The following is a 19790-nucleotide window of genomic DNA, read 5'->3' on the forward strand; positions in this document are numbered from 1 at the left end:
AGAACGCTATGACCTGTGTGTGTGTTTGCATGCAGACATTTTTTGTGTAGCAGCTAACCTAGTAAATATCTTATTTGGGGGGTGAGGGCAATCGTGATGAATGGGGTGGGGGGGCAGTCTGTTTTATAAAGCTTTTGAAGGAAAGTGTAATAAACATTGTGTATTGCAATGTGAAAAAGTTTGATTTTATTTTTGTTTTGTTTTTCTAAAAAATAGGCTACAATCGTCTTCTAAGAAAAAGGGAACCTTTTGTGAGAGATTAAAATGTTAATGTACAAATGTGTGAGTTCCTGTTGTGTACTCTGCCAACAGGATCAACAAAAAGAAAAGACTGACTTTATTTAATTTTTGTGCATGTTAGTGCAGGGGGACGGCAATATTGTGAGCTTAATTACGACGATAAACATGACGATTGAAATTATTATGTTTTCCAGACCTATTTTTCACTCTGTTTCAACTGCAGTTGTGTTGCGATGGTCAGGACTCTTGCACGTTTCCCATCGCAGCCTCATAGGAAACAACCACTAGTTTATTACTTTAGCATGACATTGCCGCCGTCGCAAGGTACACCTAGGAAGCCCAGGGAGTCTGTTTGGGTTTGAGTGAGGTGCAAGTGGAGATGTTGGGTGGTGTTTAATAACGAGAGAGAAAGGGCAGAGGGGGGACAGCTAGCACCCATGTCTGACTATAAGGCATTTCAGACACAAACAACGAGGCCAACCAGAAACTCTGGAACTTGCATACCATGGTTTATAATTGGATCGCCTACACAGACAGCTGCTGTACTGGTCCATAGCCACTAGGTGTCACGGTTTCACATTTTGCAGTCCAGTAGAGAGGACCTGGGCAGGTGTACTCTTATTCACTGCTCCAATGGTGAAAATATATTCTCAGTGTTGAGTTATGTGTGTGAAATTAATAATTCTGCTTAAACTGTTCTTTTGGAGAGTTCGGTTTCAGACGTCGCTCAGAGTTTCGTGCAGGATTAGCAGCACAGAAAGCACAGTCCAGTCTGCTGTTGCTCTACCTGCGGGTGGAACGGACGTCATGGTATGATGTGTGTTGTCGCCTCATCGGTTGATTGGCTTGTTGGGGGGGAGTATTTCAAACCACAAACTCTGGAGTAAAAACATTGTTGTTGGTCACAAAGACGTGTTTTTATGCAGCGTGTCACACCCTTGTTTGACTATTAATGAGGTACAGGGACTGGGACCGAGGCCCTGTTTACACATTAACCACAGCCCTCTGGACATGTTGACTCAGTTTCATTTCTGCCCGGGAGCTGAGGCTACACTTCGCGCACTGCGGCCTTGCCTGTTTTGCCTGCCTTGTTTGCTCAGTTTCCAAGCAACTCTTGGGTGGAGAGGGACTGAACAGTTGAAATATTATTCAAGAAAAACAGAGGCCTCTCTACCGACCCCCACCAATTCAACAACGCGCGAGAAATCTGGAAAGCGTGAAAATAAACGATGATTTCTACACTTCCAACTTGACTTCTGCTCTGTCAATGGTTTAGTTCTATGAGTATCCTGTGTTCCTCGAACACGGAGGGAAATTCCTTTTTATTTACAAATTGGACTCTTAATGGCCCTCAGCGAGTCTTAAAATGGCCACGTGACTTGTGCTGGCTGCTCTTCACGTGCCCTGCACTTTCTGCCCCTTTCAGGGACCAGAATACTCCCGATGCCTGGTTCCCTGGGGTATTGTCCAAGGCTGTGGAGCCGCTTACTGACACTTTGTGTGTGGTCCCTAAGTACGTTTACACTGACTGCTCTGCATTAATAGGAGGATAAGAGGACTCTGGATGACAGTTGCAGGACTGTGTCAAGCTCCCCACACAGCATTAAAGACCGGTACTTCCCAGACTGACGTCCTGTGAGATCTTGCTGAATGCATTTCACCACAACACCAGATCAGAGGCACAACATTGGGGGCTTGACGCTGGCGCTGTCCTGATCTGGGCTCCCGGGAGGGTAAAGAGTTATATGTTAGCACGCCTGGAGAAGGCAATGTCTCGACACCGAGACAGAAGTGGGCAGCTCCTCCAGGCACCGTGAAAAGACTGCTGAGGGCAGCCAGGTGTGGCCAGGCCAAGGTCAAACTGGAAGGTTAAAAATTAAATAACAAATCCCTGCCTGCCCTGCGGTGTGATGTCCAAAGCACTGCACTGCAGTCTCGCCTGTAGAGCCGTGCCAGGCGGCGCAGTTGGCTGTGGACACCGCACTGGCACAGCCCTGCAGGCCAGGACACAGTCAGCCGGGGCGGCAGTGTGGGACGCTCCGGGGTGCCAGCTGTCAGCTGTGGGCTGCCGCAGCTCTTCCTCCTCCGTCCTAAACATCATCATTAGTCTCATCTCTGGGGCGCCCGACGGCCGCTAATTACAACAGTCGCCTCCGGTCAGAGGACAAACCAAGTCCAGCACGTCCAGCCCAGGCTAAGGCAGCAAATCCCGCATCAAGACAGAGAGCTACACGGTGACCCCCCCCCCATCTGTCTCTCTCATAACCTGCGTGAAACCTTAATTATAGAATTCATAATTTACACAGCAACTTTATAATATATCTTTACAACTATTTAAACTAAGTAAAGTGCGTTATGACATTGTGTTGGGTATGGGGGCTTTAGAAAATAACACTGATAATATATACTTTGGGTTAATTTGTGAGTACAACACGAATACACTCACCATTATGAATCAACCAGAACAAAGTTATTTCGAGAACAGCAGACAGACATTGTAATCGTGACTTCCTCCTGCTCGCAGTCCACGCACTCAGCCCGCCCCGCACCGCCCGCCCCGCACCGCCCCGCACCGCAGCGCCTCCCGCGGCCCCTCAGAGGCGGACCGGCGACGCCACCCCGGCTGCGCGCAGAGCGGAGAGGAGCGGAGCGGCCGCAGCGCGCAGGTACCTCACACGGGCTCGGGTTCTAGTCCGGCTCGCTTTTCTTCACTTTTTTCTTTACAGATGTTTAATTTAAAAACAAATTAGCATAACACGACTTTTTCTTGTAATATATTACTAAAGAAAATAACTTATATATTGCAGCTATACAGCGCTTAACGATGCTTGACATACCGGGCTTCATATATATATATATATATATATATATATATATATATATATATATGTGTGTATAAAGCAACAACAGTATTGTGTATATACAGTTTATAGTCCACTCCTAATGCAATAAAAGTATGTTTGTTTTTAGTCCAATCCTAAAGTATTGTTCTCCTAAAGTACTATTGTGTATCCAAGTGTTGGAAATTGTATGTTTTTCAGCTACATCTGGGAAAGCGTTAGTTTGGATAAGCCTAAATGATGCATATCTATATCGAGTTTCTGTCTTTTAAACTTAATAATGGCGTTTCAGATTAAATATACTGTAGACCTTTTTAATGATACGGTCTAAAATAAACCTCTCGGGCCAGAGCAGAGACCCTGCAGGGTTTAACTGCCGTCTCCAGCGGCGGATGCGCTTTGTCCGTCTGGCCGAGGCATAATGACGGTGATTGGCAATTACGGGTCCGCGAAGGTGTCATTTTGCTCTGAGCTGTTGTGATTTGCTCTGTTGCTGAAAGGTGGTTGTGTCGGGTGGGATCGGGTGGGATGGTGGTCGCGCACTGAGGTCTTTCACGCAGAAACGCGCTTCTCTGCTCTTGTCAGCTGGATGGCGCTGAATTATAATCTGCACAGACACTGGGCTTGAAAAGAGCCGAGAAAATTCTTACACTGACTCTGAAAACATGGGCTCATGTGAAGTGCTGCACGGCTGCAAATAACTTCTGCTTTTCACTGACACGACATCGTGTTAAACACAGTAGCTGTGAAGTGTTAAGCGCAATAACCGAGACGCCAATAATTCATACACTGCATTTTTAAACCAGCTGTGTGCACTTGGACGTGTCTGTGTCTCATTCAATTTCTGTTTTGTTCAGTTTCGAAGCGAGAACAGTTGAACAGGCTAGGGGTTTTGTTTTAAAGCTCTGGAGTAATATAGTCCGGCTAGAAAAGGGTGCTGATAATTGTAAGTGTAAAATGGAGAATCCCCACCCTGTGATGTGTCAATTGAAGCCAGTTTCATTTTGGTTCATTTCACCTTTACATTTGAATCTAACAATGTTCAGTTCCTAAAATTTAAAATTCAGAGATACGTCTCAAACAGACTTGGATTGGGATTGTGCATGTTTTTTTTTCTTTTCTGTTTAGGTTATTTGGAAAAAACAGACACAAGCCAGTTTAACCCGGCTCTGCGTTGTGCGAGGGCTGCTGTAATTAGATGCCACGGTAATCCAGCTCTAGTTCGTATTCCTCCCTGTCGTACCTGTTGAGTCAGTTTCATTTACCTTTTAGGCATTAAAGCATACCTGGGCCCACAGGTTGCCATGGCTGCACAGTTTCCGCAGCTGTGGTACCAGGATGCGATCCCGGGCGTGTGTCAGATGTGTGCCAGTCCCAGAGACCTGTGCATGACAGGGGGACCACTGGCATTGGCAGGCAGGGATTGTGCAGACCACCCAGAGCGCCTGATTCAATGGATACCTGTTTGTGTATTTGTCAGTTATATGTACAACAGACACACGTGTGAGTTTTAATGAGATGCAACCTGCTGTCTGAATGCGTGTCATGCAGCTCTGCTGGCAATGGTCGTCCTGCATCTGTAGAAGTCGATCTGCTCTGGTTCCTGCTTCACATCTCCAGGATGTTTGCTTTGGTATTCTGTCTGATAGGGCTTTCAGGGCTTTGTCCTGTGTGTTTGTAAAGCAGTGGTCTGTTTTATTGCGCTGCCGGTGAGTCACACAGAGCCGTGGCGCGCAGCTGGACTTGCGGTATACACTGAAGTGATACTGCTGGGTTTTTGTTTCTTTGTATGTTTTTAAAGCACTGATTAAGCCACAGAATCTCTCCTCCTTGTGTTTCAGAAATTTATAATTTCCCTCTGGTTCCAAAGTGACTGTGACCTATATCTGAGAGGGAATTAAAATGTGTTTCTGCTTTCCTCCCCTGACGTCTGCTTTGTGTCTTAGCTCAAGGTAAATGGAAAAGTCCCTGGACTTCAGAAGCTTTAAAAACATGCTCGAGTCTTATAACGTCAACTCACTTCTAAACGTATCCCAATGCCGTAATAAGAAACAATTCGTTGTATCATCAGCCTGTTAAACAATTTGATTTCAATACTTACATCGAAATATGCAGGGCATGCCAACTCTCAGATCACGTCAGATCAGTCTGGAGGGGAATTATCACCTGTCACAAGCTGGTTAGGGACTCGGGAATTTAAGGAGTGGCAAATTTGTTTCTGAGTCACGAAGACGTCACTGCGTCGGTTGTGTAAGAAGCTCTGTGACAGACCTGGGGTATGAAAGTAAACGGAGTAAAAGAGAAATCAGCCCAAACAGCAATGATGAAACCCCTGCAGGAACATCAATGCCACACACACACACACACACACACACGTGACCTGTAGGTGCACTGCCTCTGTCTGCCCCTCCCACTCGGTTGTCTTGGGGGTGGGGTCTGGCCCGGGGAATGCTGTGATTCCAGTTCTGGAGCCGGGCTGCTCCTCGGGAGCTGGCTGTGACTGGCTCCCCGGGCCCGTGGCCACCCCCCGTTGCCGAGGTGCTCCCAGACCCGGCCCCCCAGCCACAGTGTTGAAAGATGCCTGCTCCTGCCCGGGGAACCCAGTCACTCACTGCTCTGTTCCCGACGCAGGCGAGACACAGGGAAGACGACAGAGGGAGACGGTGATAAATCTCTGACAGGAAGAGGGGTTTCACAGGTAAGAACAAATCTCCCACCTTTACAAGAGAGGGAGAGTCAGCAATGCAGGGTAAAAGAAGACATGTCAGGCACCCAGAACACGAGCCTGTGAGGATTTCTCTCGCTGGTCTGCCTGGTGCCGTCTGGATGCGTCTGTTTATATTTGAGAAGCCGGTATGGATGTGAAGCCTGTGTTTAGGGAAATCTCAGTTCACTTCTGCTCTCCCTTCGCCCTCTGTCTTATTCACACTGTGACTACGTCTCTGGTGTTGATGCATGTGGTGTGTGCATGTGATGCACAGTCACCAAGGATATCTGTTTCTTGTGTGTGTTTCAATTACGATCTGAAATCTTTTGCTTATTATTATAACATCATTAGCACATAGATACAGGGTACATCATGAGCACATCTGTTTAGGCAGCAAGTACAGTTGTGGCAAAGCTTTACATCTCTGGCTTCCAGAAAGTCTCCTGCCTTCTCTTTGTTTAAACAGAGCTCTCGCTGATTTCTTGATTAAAGCATTCATTATTATTATTTTAAAAAGATGGAGATTCGAGGTAGATTTGAGCTTGAATTCCTCAGCTCCATGTGCACTCAGCATATATTAAGAACAAAGTGGACCAATTGTGGTGTTAAATGACAGGGCTCTGCTGGGTCCTGCGGTTAGGACACCACGGCACGGTGCAGGTGACGCCATCGTACGGGGGTGTGAGCGCCAATAACGCACCGCCAACGTTCTGCCCTGTCTTCCATTCATCCTTCTGGCAGGGGGCAAAGGTCATGCAAAGGTCCCCCCACCCCCCCGTACCACACAAGAAACCAGGCGTCTTGGTAACCCTGTGAGTCGGGCTTCAGCATCCTCTGTAAAAGCTGTTAGGATGTCAGCTGTGATCAAAGACGATAAAGGTCTGTTATCTTACACAGATGTAGTAACATGGAGGGGAGGGTATGATGCATCTTCTTTTTCTAACCCCCCCTCCCCAGTACACCCATCTCCTACCCCACACAGCCGCCTCACCCTCCGCGGGCCCGGCTGCAGGAGGCCCTCACAGCCGCATCAGTCTGGCCCGCAGGAACCTCCGGTCTCCCCGTTCGGCCTCGACTCAGCTTTGTTCTTTTCTTTTTTGAGCTCCTGCCTCTTTTGTCACCCCCACCCTCTCCCTGGGCACCTTGCTAAAGCTACCTGCTCACACAATAGGAGAGGATATTGTGTGCCTTTGTGAAAGCATGAAGTGTTTCTTGACACAGGGCGTGTGTGTATGTGTGTGTCTGTGTGTGTGTGCATGTCTGTGATCGTGTGTATTGTGGACTGAACTACCAGGAGGAAGGTGATCAACTGTCATCTCATACGTTACTGGGTTTTGCTGAGGTCTTCAGAGTCTGTCAGCCTCTTACCTAGAAATTCCTAAAACCAGACTAAATGCCTTTCAGGGGGTTTATTTATAGGAATTAATCATATGTCAACTTCACTCACCTCTGACAATACAAACACAGTTGTTTTGGTGACATAGATCAGGATTTGTTTGGCAACTTCCACCTTCTTGTGTGGAAACGTCTGTGCCAATTGCATCCTGTCTGGCGCTCTCCTCTACAGCTGATATCGGCACAACACTGCCAGGCGTTGGAGCTCCGTTTGTTTAGTCCTTCGAGAAGGAAGGTCGGGTTCACTGTGGAGGTTCCCCTCCGAGCAGCAGACTGGCGGTGAACCGAGACACTGTCGGGGGGGGGGGAGTGTGAGCCACACCTGAACCTGTGTTTGGGGAAGCAGTGAATGTAGTGTTGCGGACGCATTGTCACACACAGACACAGACGCATGCACCCTCTCTCCTGTTTTTCCTTACCTTTTGATGTCTGTCAGCTCTGCTCCTGAAGAGCGTGGTGATCGGAAACAATGGGGAGATAGCACTCCGCTCACGGGCGCAGATAGCAGGCCGACTGTGCTGCCCTCCCTCCCTCCTGGCCCTCAGCGCCCCTGCGTTTCAACCTCGCTGGGCTCCTTCTCCGATTGAGACCCAGTTGACAAACCCCCTCCTCGCCTCTTTATGAACCTACCTTCCGTTATTAAAATGACTTCACACATCTACTAACTGACTTCATTACATCCACTGTAATCATCACGAACATCATAACAATAACAATAGTAATATGTGCTTAATAAGTCTGGGCAGGAGAAGAGAATGTGAAGGTAGAGAGGAAATTATATAATCAATAACAGTAAAAAAAACAATGTTACTGTTATGTTTAGCACCTGATATAATTGGTGTGTATCAGTGTATTTATTTTTCTATTTTCCGACGGAAACTTGTCATTCATTGAACTACTATGGCAACGGGCCCTTTCCGTTAAAAACACCATGTCAGCTCCTGGCCCTGCTTCGGTTGGTTGAACCTGCGACGGGGGGCGTCTGCCAGCGTAGGAGTCTGGAAATGAATTTAAACTCTCGTCTCGGTGAGTGTCATCACCGCAGCCCTGGCAAGGCGATGACTCGGCCCGAGATAGGGGCAGCTGCAGGAGGCGCGCGGAGATAAGCGCCGCAGTTCCCAGAAGCTTCGGTGTGGTTTTAATCAGAAAATGAGTGCGCTGGCGATGATTCCACTCTGCATGCAAACCGTTTGCAAGGGTGGCAAGCTAACTGGAAGGAAATGCCAATGATATGTGGCATGATCTGCGCTCTCAGCATCCAGGGAGAGTCGGTCTAGTTTAATATGTCTGAACCGATTATAACCATAAAACTCTCCCACGAAGGAAAAGACAAACACTCAAGTACTTCTCTGTGATGTTTTGGGTGAATTATTTGCTATCAACTGCAACACGGACTGTTTATAGCAGCACTACAGTGGCCGACAGTGGCCGGCACGTTTCTGTGTGTTAAAGGCAGCTTCTGTGACTTTGAAGAGTTAGTTGTCGTCTTCCTCACATTAAAATAGAACTGCATGTTCTGTTTGTATTCTAAAGGACTGAACTGTAGGAGGGAGGTGATTTATTCCACACGCAGTGATTACGGCAGGTTGGATTGTGCTGTGGTTACGCCCAGCGAAGGACACCCATGTGACCCTGCCTGGCTTCCAGTAAAGAACCGTGGGTGTTTCTCAGAGTTCTTGATTTCCCTCCCTTCAAACCCCACCCCACACACCCCACACACCCCACACACCCCACACATGTTAAATAAATAAATAAAGTTTAAAATAAAATATTTAACAAAATGTAACCGCAGGCTGTGAGCAAGAAACAACTTGACGTAGCGTTTCAGTGTCTGGGGGAGGGCAGGAGGATCACTTTAGGAAGAAAAAATATTTAAAAAAGAGAGAGAGAGACTGTGAACCACCTTAAGTTCACATTTGCGCCGTTCGAAGGAAGACTTGGAGAGCCCTTTGTGTTTAGTTTCTCACAGAGTCGCACTGACAGCTGAACCCTTGCACTGTCTAGACACGATACGCGCGTCGACAGGCAGGGGCTGCGGGGCTCGGCCTGCACTGTAATCGAAAGCAGCTGTTCCGGCAGCAGATCCATCCTCTTTCCCCCGGCAGGGACTTCATTAAGGGTTTAATGCTCTTTCATGATGTTTCGATTACCTAGACTGTCAGGAAATCCAATGAAAGAAGTGTGCATGGGTGCGGTGCATTTTATGTAGCATGAATTTCACCAGAGAAGCTTGTGTTCTGCGAATTCCCCAGATGTTGTCGTACCTTTCTCACGTACCTACACAACTAGGGAATGCTTTAGGGTAAGACTTTTAAACTGAGGAGAAAATTACATTTACCCGAGGTGCAAATAATGTACCCAAGCACTTAGAAGACACTGGTTATTCGAATGACATTCCGCAGGTTTTACAAACGTATTAGTCCCATTTTTAGTTTTTTTAGCAACAAAATAACTTTCCAGTGTGACCAGGTACTGAAAGGCAGATTGAACGGCTGCTAAGGAGAAGGTTAACTCATCCACCACAGGAGACGAGCTTCTGAAAAGGCCTTGGCTCCTGTAGACACAGCCATGGCAGACAGGGCATTTTGCAGTCACCATTTTGGGGTCTGGAGAACAGTGCATGTTTTTTCCCTTCTCTCTCTTCCTCTCTCCCTCCCTCTTCTGCAGTGGAACTGTGATGGCCTGCTGTTTTCTCAGTTGTTCTCCTGTTTCCTTAATGTTTGTCTCTCTTGTTTCAGGGTGCCCTGTATTGCTCATCTCCTAGCCTGACCAGTTCAGGAGGTCAGCCTGCAACCGACATCCAAGACCCGCCAGGCAGGAGAAATAAAACTTCCACTGATAATAATCCTGCCATGGTGTTCCCAGCATGCAGTGCAAGCAGCAGGCTGTAGCAGAGAGGGCTGTGGACTCGGCCACACCAGGCTCGCACTGCCAGGAATTAACTGCCATGGAAAACATGCCTCCAGGTTTGACCGGTCACCCAACTCACCCGGGGCTGATTAAACTGGACATCACGTCAAGGACTCCCCCCTCTTGTGTGCACACGTCTGTCCCAGAGGGAGACCGTGAGAGAGGCCTGTGAAGTGTGTGTGTGTGCGTGTGCGTGCGTTAGCGTGTGCTAGCGTGTGCGTGTTAGCGTGTGTGTGTAAACGTACACGAGGGCTAAATATGAGGAATCGCTTCACACAGCTCTTCCTGGTCAATGCGCTGACCTGTGGGCTGGAGATCTGCATGGCGGCGGGGACCTCGTTCGTCCCTCCGCTACTGCTGGAGGCCGGGGTGGAGGAGCGCTTCATGACCATGGTCCTGGGTGAGCAGGGTGCACCGTCTCGTCTGGGTGGGGTGGGGGGGGTTGACACAAAGCTGGTGTCTCAAAAGATGGCTCGCTTATTGTCCCGCTGTTGTGAGGCAGCGCTGTGTTGGAGAAACACAGTGTTGAAATTCACTGTTCTGCCCTTTGTCTGACCTGCGTTGTGAACTGCAGTCTGTGCAGAGATTGAGCAGCTTAGGTTGAACTCTACAAGTGAAAACTGCCTTTAGGAAATGATCAAATTCACAGGCACAAGTGGAAAAATAAGTAACTTGTTTCTCTCTCCTGTCTCCCTGTCTGCCTGTGGGTGCGTGTCTGTGTGTAGGCGTTGGCCCGGTGCTGGGGCTGCTGTTCGTGCCCCTGATCGGCGCGGCCAGCGACGGTTGGAAGGGGCGCTTCGGGCGCCGGCGGCCCTTCATCTGGCTGTTGTGCCTGGGGGTGCTGCTGAGCCTGCTGCTCATCCCACAGGCCTCGCGCCTGGCCACGCTGCTGTCCATACCCATGTCGGTGCCGCTCCGCGGGCTAGAGGTGGCGCTACTGGTGGCCGGGATCTGCCTGATGGAGTTCTGTGGCCAGGTGTGCTTCACGCCACTGGAGGCGCTGGTGTCCGACCTGTTCCAGGAGGAGGAGGAGTGCACCTGGGCCTTCTCCGTGTACTCCCTGATGATCAGCCTGGGGGGCTGCGTGGGCTACCTGCTGCCCGCCGTGCACTGGAACATGGGGCCCCTGATCCCCTACCTGGGGGGCCAGCGGAGCTTCATCTTCCTGCTGCTCACCCTCATCTTCCTCGCCTGCCTGCTGGGAACGCTCTTCATCTCCGAGGAGTCGGACTGGGGGAAGGTGGCATCCCGGGAGGGCGTCCCCAGCATCTGCCCGAGGCTGTGCCCGCACCTGCCCTCGCTGCGCCCCTACTGGCTGCTCTCCCTGCTGAGGGGCTGCCGCTCCTTGCTGCCCCAGCTGTGCCAGGCATGCCGGCGCATGCCCTCTGTGATCCGCCGGCTGTTCGTGGCCGAGCTGTGGAGCTGGATGGCCCTCATGACCTTCATTCTCTTCTATACGGACTTTGTCGGGGAGGCGCTGTACCAGGGGGTGCCCAGTGCCCCGCCGGGCTCGGCCGAGAGGCTGCGCTATGAAGAAGGTAACCGCAGCCACCCACCCCCTCTGGGGCTATAATATACACCTCTGCCCCAATGTAACGCATTCAGATGTAACGTGGTAAAGCAAAAATGGTTTTGAAAGTCGAAACACAAAGCCAAGCTTATTTACAGCATTTTTAAACTTTCACTCTTGTCTACTCTACCTTTTTCGCTTAATTTTAGCCTTTTCGATTAGTGAGAACTCCCATCTCCAAAATGTTTTAAAACTATTTAATAGTTAACAGTTCATATTACTTAACAATCTATGTGTAACATAGTTGGCTAAGTGACAAAGTGTCCTGTGCTCCTCTTTCCTAACATACTTAATCCTTTTTTACAACAATTTGTTAGGATGTGCAATTAAAAGCATTTTCTAATATTTAATAATGTTTCCTTAGCATGACACGCAGACCATGGTTGCATTTCGCACTGTTTAGTACCTGTGTTGTTTATATGCTGTATTTTTAAGTAAGCTTATAAAATAATTGTGATAAAAGAAAGGAGACATGCAGTGGTCCTGCTCTGACGATGGTGTGGGGGTGTCTCTGTCTCGCAGGGGTGCGGATGGGCAGTCTGGGGCTGTTCCTGCAGTGTGCCACCTCGGTGCTGCTCTCCCTGTGCATAGAAACGCTGGTGCGCTGGCTGGGCCGCCGTGCCGTCTACCTGAGCAGCGTTGTGCTGCTGGCGCTGGCCACCCTGGTGATGAGTCTCTCCCGCAGCGTCGTCACAGTGACCCTCATGGCGGCTCTGACCGGATACCCCTTCTGTATCCTGCAGATCCTGCCCTACACCCTCACCTCCCTCTACCATAACGACAAGCAGGTGAGGCGGCGCTGGGAGGCTGCAAGGGAGGGAGGTGGCAGGGCAATCGAATCTTATTTTCTCTCTTTTTCTTTCCTTACATTACTGCTTTACTTCTCCAGTGCACAGTCTTTCAGAAAATGGTTGCAAAACCCTAGTAAAAGTCCAAATTGCCCAAACAGGTTCCCTCATTTTCTTTTTGTTCGTTTGCTTGTATTTTCCCCCCCAAATGCCACAGTTTGTAACCGTTGTGAATGCAGGTGGTTTTCAGAGGTGTTTCCTCTGGGTGGAATGCAGGTGATTTCAGAAGATAAGGGGTGGGGGGTTCTAATGTAGCTGACAGATCAGTCCCGCCAGGCTGACTTGTAGAGAATCGAGGCAGTTAAGTACCCCTGGCTCAGACAGGGATCAGGAGGACATGTCCAAGTGTGACTGTCTTCTCCCTGTGTGGATAATTTACAATGGCTATCAATGGCTGCCCCTGCTGGGGGCAGTAGACGGTTCCCTGCAGTAAGCGGCACGGCACAGCATGGCACGGCAGGGTATTTGGGACGCACCACATGGACAGACTCACATCGGCTGTTTTGTGTGTTTCGCCTTTGCAGACGTTCTTCCCCCGGACAAAGGACAGAAGCAAGATGGCCGCTGAGGAGAAGTGGAGGTCTGCCAAGGACTTAGTGCCACACATCCTGTACCACGGCAATGGGCACCCGGGCGGGATGCCGGGGCTGGGGCCCACCATGTACGTCTCCATCACCAGAGAGGGCCCCCCCAGCCCGGCCGCGGTGGCACCCACTGTGGGCCGGGGGATGTGCCTGGACCTGGCCATCCTGGACAGCGCCTTCCTACTCTCCCAGGTGGTGTCCTCTCTGCTCATGGGCTCTGTGGTGCAGTACACCGGGAGCGTGTCGGCCTACATGGGCGGCGCCTCCGTGTTCGCCCTCGTGGCCATTTACTTCTCCTCCAGGGTGGTGTTCGACCGCAGAGACCTGGAGCGCTGAGTGGAGATGGCTCTGCTCTTTCACTCTGCTGGCCTCAGTCTGCTGGGGCAAAGTGCAGGAGGAAGGAAATCTCAGGGTTACTATAGACATCCTGGAGATGATCTGTCCTTTTCTGTTTTTGTGTGTGTGTGTGTGTGTGTGTGTGTGGGTTGGTTTATGTGGTTTACGAGGTAACAAACTGGTAATTACAAGGTTATTATGCAAAAACTGTGGTTTATGAGGACATTGCCAATGTCCCCATAATTCAAAACGCTTAAAAAACATACTAAATAATGTTTTTTTTTTAATGTAAAAATGCAGAAAGTTTTTTATGGGGGTTAGGTTTAGGGTTAGGGTTAGGGGATAGAATCTATAGTTTGTACAGTATAAAAGTCATTATGTCTGTGGAGAGTCCTCATAATGATAGCGGCACCAACATGTGTGCGTGTGTGTGTGTGTGTGTTGAGGATCAGTAATGCTGTGTAGGAGTGCAGGTGATCTTTGTGATATAGGCACAGGGCCAGTCAAGCTCAGTCCTGACTACAGTGTGATAAAGCACAGCGAACTCTTCTACAGTACTCCGTCCGGAAGGACATGAGATGCCAGCGTAATGGGGCTCCACCCAAAGAATCAGGTTTTTAAAAAATGTCTGTCGGTAACTTGTCAGAAAGTTAGCTTAAGTTATTCAATATTTATCAACTACATATTTTTCTTATTCTTATTCTTACCAAAAAGTAAGAGTGTTACTTTTGACTGTGTGGTTTACAATTGCATGATTCATGTGTGTGTGAGAGAGAGCGAGTGTGTGTGAGAGTGACTCACACTGCCTGCCATTCATAGCTAGGCATGTCAATTCAGAGTGATTATCAATGAAGGCTTTTTTATTTTTTGAGCGTGTGTGTGGGACAGAGCCCCCACAGACATGCGGTCATACAACTTTAAGTGCACTTTATCATTGTTGGGGGGGTTGGTAATCTTAATCTGAATATGGAGAGGAGGCTGCTCTTGTCTTGTGGGGTTCTTGGGAAGAGCAAATGCTTTTGCTACACTGAGAAATATTTATGCACTTATGAAATGAGGTACCTTAATTTTCAGAAGGGTTAAAAAGCAGTGGTGCCAAAAATAGATACAAGTACAGGTGGGGGGATATAAAATCCATCAACTGGGCAACACAGTAATTGTGGTCAATTAATTAGATTAGTAAATTGAATCATTAAGAACTGGGCATTTGGACACCCCTGACCTACAGTGACAGAGGTTTACATTTCTCATTCGTACCTGTCACAGAACATTTGAGAAGCACTAACCTAATTCTGGATTACAGCCCCAAAACTCTGATAGTATTCATAGCTGGCCACCATATAAGAGCTGTGAAACAGAGACTCTTGACCCAATCCACCCATGCAATTACAAAGCTCTGAGGAATAAAGCACAAACAGATGGAAGAGTGGCATTCTTGGAAAATATCAGAACAAACAAACAATTCTGTCACTCTTTTATATTCACAGTGAAGACACATTTATCAGATCAAGAATAAACTCACAGAATTGAGTAGCTCTGTTTACTGCAGGGGTGTCAGACTCCACTGGGGCTGCAGTGTCTGCTGGGTTTTTGTACCAACAGGAAATTCCAATTACTTAATTAATGTCATTATTTACTCAGGTGGGCTTATCTAAAACTTTCATATTTTATTTTTATAGTCAATATCTTACAATGTGTTGATGTCTCAAAACACTGAACCCACAGAACATTTCACAGTCTGGAGAGAGGTGTTCAATTCATCCAGTTCATTGTTTAATTAGACCAATTAAGGAACCAAGAGCTGGGCTGGAACGAAACCCAGCAGACACTGCGGCCCCCCAGGACTGGAGTCTGACCCCCTGGTTTACTGTGTGAAAAGCCCAAGTTAAAGATCTTCCCTATATTGCATTTTCTACTCAACTCGGTAGACTGTAGGGTAGATACTGTATAACGTGAACACTGTGAGGTTGTATCTGTGTTTGAAGGGGAATGTGGGGTATTTTCTGTATTTTATATATATTTTTAGAAGAACAGTTCAATACATTTTAAGATGTATTTTATGGGGAAATAATGCTGTGTTGAGAAGGAAATATATGCAATATTTATATGGAGATTTGTTGAGAAAAATATTATTTATTACCTAAAATTCTATGTGCCTTATGGAATATATATTTGAAAGAAAACAATGGAAGCAGGGTGATTAATAATATATAATATATATAATATTTATGTCTCTCTATATAGCACAGACATTTAAAACATGAAGACTTTTGCCAAAACATTGACTGTTGCCAATGTCCTGTTAATGGGAATTTGTTTTGTGAAGAAATGAATAAACAGAGAGATGAGAACTGGAGTGCAGTCCTTCATGTTGCAGACCTGGCGCAATTTAAAATGCATGACAATGATCGTTGGGTTATTTAAGTTAATTTAATTTAATACTCAGTATTTATTTAATCAAAGCATTCCTTCACCTTCACTTGGCACACTGAATCACTGAAGATAGGGGCCCCAAGCTTGTAGTCTTCAGATTAACCATAGGAGGGCGACCTTGATGCAGCTTGGCGTGTTCCCACTTTCACACTGCCGAATTACACAGTGAGCGCTGGGTTTTTTCTCCAACAGGAAATTCCAATTACTTAATTAATGTACTTATTTACTCAGGTGGGCTTATCTAAAACTTTCATATTTATTTTAACGTTGGTTTATTTAATTGAAAAGCTTTAACGAGGGTGCAAATACTCACTATTTATTTAATCAAAGCATTGCCGAATTACATTTTTGAAACTGACATTAAGGCAGACACTTCATTTTACAGAACTGAAAATGAAATAAATCACAGATACATATACACTATTAAATATCTATATATGTAACGCTTCCGGGTCATCCTCCAGGGGGCAGATGTTCACATCTAACACCTTGCCTGGAGCCAACCAAGCCCACTATGACCCCCAGCAACACCCAGAGCCCCCAGTCTCGCGCACGCTGCACACTGGGGCTGCTCCCACTGGGACCCGGAGACAAGTTGAAACTCATTTTCTGAGCAGCTGGCTCTCCCCAGCGTAGGTGGTGCAGCTGTGCAATCAGCTTCCAGGAACTAGAAGACTGCAGACTGGCGGGGAGCTTCTTTAGCCAGGGGTAGTAAGACCAGAGGCCCCACATGCAGCCCTGGCCTCCGCAGACCTCGACAGGGAGTGCAAGTGTGGGAAATCTTTCCCCTCCGATTTATTATTCATATTACTTTCTTGGCAGACGCCCTTATTCAAGGTGACTTACAGTTTACACAATAAGCTGTTTAAGCACTGCAAAAGTACAATAGTAGGACTGATACAAAGTGACACCCCCTGACCCCAAAGAGGCCGTCGGTCTCGGAGTGACGCCACCACTAGATTGCATGAATCATGCTCCGGAATCCATGCAATGCAATCTCCCTCATTAGCAAGAGGGTGTAACTACAGTAGCCCAGCTTGGGGGGGAGATATTTCACCAACAAACTCCACCTGGGCCTGGGGGAGAGGCGGAAGGGGTTGGGGGGGGTGGTGAGTAACTTTCTGATGAAAAAGTCGACACAGCTCTGCCAGTTCCTTTGCACCTGAGTGCTGCTCGCTGACTTCTGTGCTGCCATCTCTCTTCTCTAAGCAAAGCACGCAGGATGGAGATCAGTGTACACAGCTGCTTACTGGCTTAAGCCTCCTGTTTAAACCTGGCTTAAGGCCTTTGTGCAATGTTTGGGCTGTCAGAGAGGGGTGTGTTGCAATGCTGCTGAGAGCTGCTTTTAAACACACCCTGGGTTGAAAAGACACCCGCTGCAGCGCTCCTGGGGGTGTAGTGCAATGATCGGACTGCAGATGACAAAGAGCACGCCACAGACACCTGAAACACCCATTACACAGTGTCAATACACATCCTTCAGAAGCATGAACTAAATGTGTATATTATTTGTTTATTTTATTCTTAAATGCAGGATCAGTTTTATTTTTTTAATAATTGGCCTAGGGCAAACATGTATAGCATACCTTGCACAAATGCACACACCTACGCTGTAATGTTTTATTTGAACTAAAATCCCTCTGGTTTACAAATTCAAAAATTGCTTAATGAATTTCCATTTAGGGACCATGTTTAATTAATGGTTGCTTTCTTGGTGCCAGGTGGTCAGCTGGGCCTGACTGCTGGTCAGATGTGGGCAGAACAGGTCCCTAAAAGTGAACACCATCCTAAATCCAATATTAGGATGTTAATCCAATACATATTCAATAAAACAAAAGGGGGTTATTGATTTAAAGGGAAGGGTAGGATGTTTGCCTTTGGTCTTATCAAACATCCTGTACCTATAAACTGAAACACACGTGTATTCTTCCCATGCACATATGTTGTGTATTGGGAACTGTTTTTATTTGCTCAGTGCAGCTGGAATTGTCATACCCTTGTGTTGCTATCTGTCAGTGAACAGATTCGCTGTTCACACACACCAGCTGAGTGACTGATTCTTCCACGGGTGCTCTCCATGGGCCAGTGAAACTGAACAATTAGGGACCGGTTTCTCAAACTGTTGTGATTAAATCCATAGAATTAGGTGCTTCACCACAGCAGAAAAGGGAGGAACTCAAGCAGTGAAATCTCTCTCTCTGTTTCTCCAGCAATCACACATGACAGAGAAACCCCTGGAGTGAGGGATAGAATAGACAATAGAACAAGTGCAAAATATATATTTACATAGTTTATTTTTTTATGGGTGTTCTGTGGAAGGAACTGTGCCATGTGCCAGGCAGGGAAAGGCTGTCCGACCGGTTAAACAGGTGCATGAGGCCAAGACAGTAACACACCCCGTGGCAATTTCCACTGTAGTTAAAGTATAAGTGTGTCACTGTGTGACTGTAATAAGGTCGATGGTGAACGCTTTGTTTCGGTCCATTACTGGGATATTTCACATCATAGCAGGAGTGTTTGTGAAGTGGAATAATAATAATAATAAGAAGAAGAAGAAGAAGAAGTTAAAGTTTATTTGGGCTAAACCGAATCAAAACAGTGATCTAACAAATCTGTACCCCATCACAGTGTAATTTATTGCTAGGAGCCATTTTCTACTTGTTATCATTTAACAATGCGATACAACTTGCGATTCACAGGTGTGTCAAGGTTTTGATTGACTCTAGCCTTGTTTCTGTCTAAAAGTGTTTTGCTCAATATATTCTTCAATATGTACTATTTTGTATGGTAGTATACAAGTTGCTCTCTGTGATGTTTGTAGGTTAGTGCAAGTAGTAGACCTAGTAGTAGAGATCAGAGTATTATATATTAGTGATAGTATATGACAGAAAGTAGGTTAGTAGCAATATTATAGAAGCAGGCATGTAAGTGTAAATGACAGTAGTCTATTAAAGTACAAGGTTTATATGTAAGTCAGAAACAAGGATAATGTAGCAGTATGTAACAATACTACAGTATATTACACTACACTGGAATCTACAGTATGAACACTACACTAAACTATTGTATATTACACTACACTGTTATATAACACTACAGTACCACAAAACCCACATGATCAGAGGATTGCTTCTACAGCTGAACTGATGTGGTGGTTTTTTTCACCACAACTCCGATCCTATCCTATACACAAACCCAAAAGAAGACTTTCTCACGAAATGATAACAACAAACACTACTAGCAGTAGTAATAGCTGCCTTTGTGTGATTATGGTGGACTGCGATGAAGATGATGACGGTGCTGGTTATTATTGTCATCACATGCTCTCTCATAGTAATGCTCCACGAGGGCGCCGAGCAGCGGAAGTAGAGCAGGCTGACGTCACGCAGGCCGTGTGGGCGTGTCGCCTGACCGCCTAGACCAATGGCAGCCGGGAGACCGAGGCGAGCCTCCCTCCAGCTCAGCCAATGGGCGCCGAGGTATCGAATGCGAGCCCCCGGGCGTCATGTGACGCGCCCCCCCGCCGGGACGGGATGCCAACATGGAGCCGTAGCGGCGCGACCTCCGCGGGCCGACGAGCGAGTCTGCACCTCCGGAGAGCTGCGCTTCACAGGCCACTGAGGGGAGCGTCGATCCCCAGCACCGCAGGTACATTCCCGGGAGACTGAGCGTCAGCACCGCTCCATGTGCGGCCAGAGCCGCCTGGCAGTGTTCGTGCGCACCGTGCTAGTTGTGCTGTAGTTACTCAGGAGCTGCGGTCGTCGCTGTGCCACCGAGGGGGACCCACACGCACACCGAGCGGTTCGTGACGGACACGTCGCTGCGCATCAGTGTCCGCTGGCGTCGTGTCCCGGGTCGGGGAAGCGGCGCTCCGTGGCCGAGGTTACTAGAGTTCAGCGGCACCGGAGTCCAGCAGAAGTGTCTCCA

General features: G+C 47.6%; 2 protein-coding genes across 3 annotated transcripts in view; both read left to right on the forward strand.

Moving 5' to 3' along the window:
* The first annotated feature begins 2849 nt into the window (after positions 1–2849).
* On the forward strand, positions 2850–15786 carry slc45a3 (solute carrier family 45 member 3). 2 transcript variants are annotated; one of them, XM_066703163.1, is made up of 5 exons: positions 2850–2906; positions 9921–10492; positions 10818–11630; positions 12185–12450; positions 13035–15786. In XM_066703163.1, exons 2-5 carry the CDS (start codon positions 10351–10353, stop codon positions 13428–13430), a joined length of 1617 nt encoding a protein of 538 aa, XP_066559260.1. In that variant the 5' UTR covers positions 2850–2906; positions 9921–10350; the 3' UTR covers positions 13431–15786. The 2 variants fall into 2 exon arrangements, with proteins under 2 accessions (XP_066559260.1, XP_066559259.1); XM_066703162.1 differs by lacking the exon at positions 2850–2906 and adding an exon at positions 5648–5778.
* A 3599-nt stretch (positions 15787–19385) lies between these two features.
* Positions 19386–19790, forward strand: part of LOC136749167 (Krueppel-like factor 15) — a 9504-nt gene continuing 9099 nt past the window's right edge. Inside the window, exon 1 of the mRNA XM_066703165.1 lies at positions 19386–19511. The gene's annotated coding sequence lies outside the window, so the exon portion shown is untranslated. The remainder of the gene's footprint in view (positions 19512–19790) is intronic.

The sequence above is a fragment of the Amia ocellicauda genome, chromosome 5, assembly GCF_036373705.1.
Source record: "Amia ocellicauda isolate fAmiCal2 chromosome 5, fAmiCal2.hap1, whole genome shotgun sequence".
In the NCBI taxonomy this organism is placed as follows: Eukaryota; Metazoa; Chordata; class Actinopteri; order Amiiformes; family Amiidae; genus Amia; species Amia ocellicauda.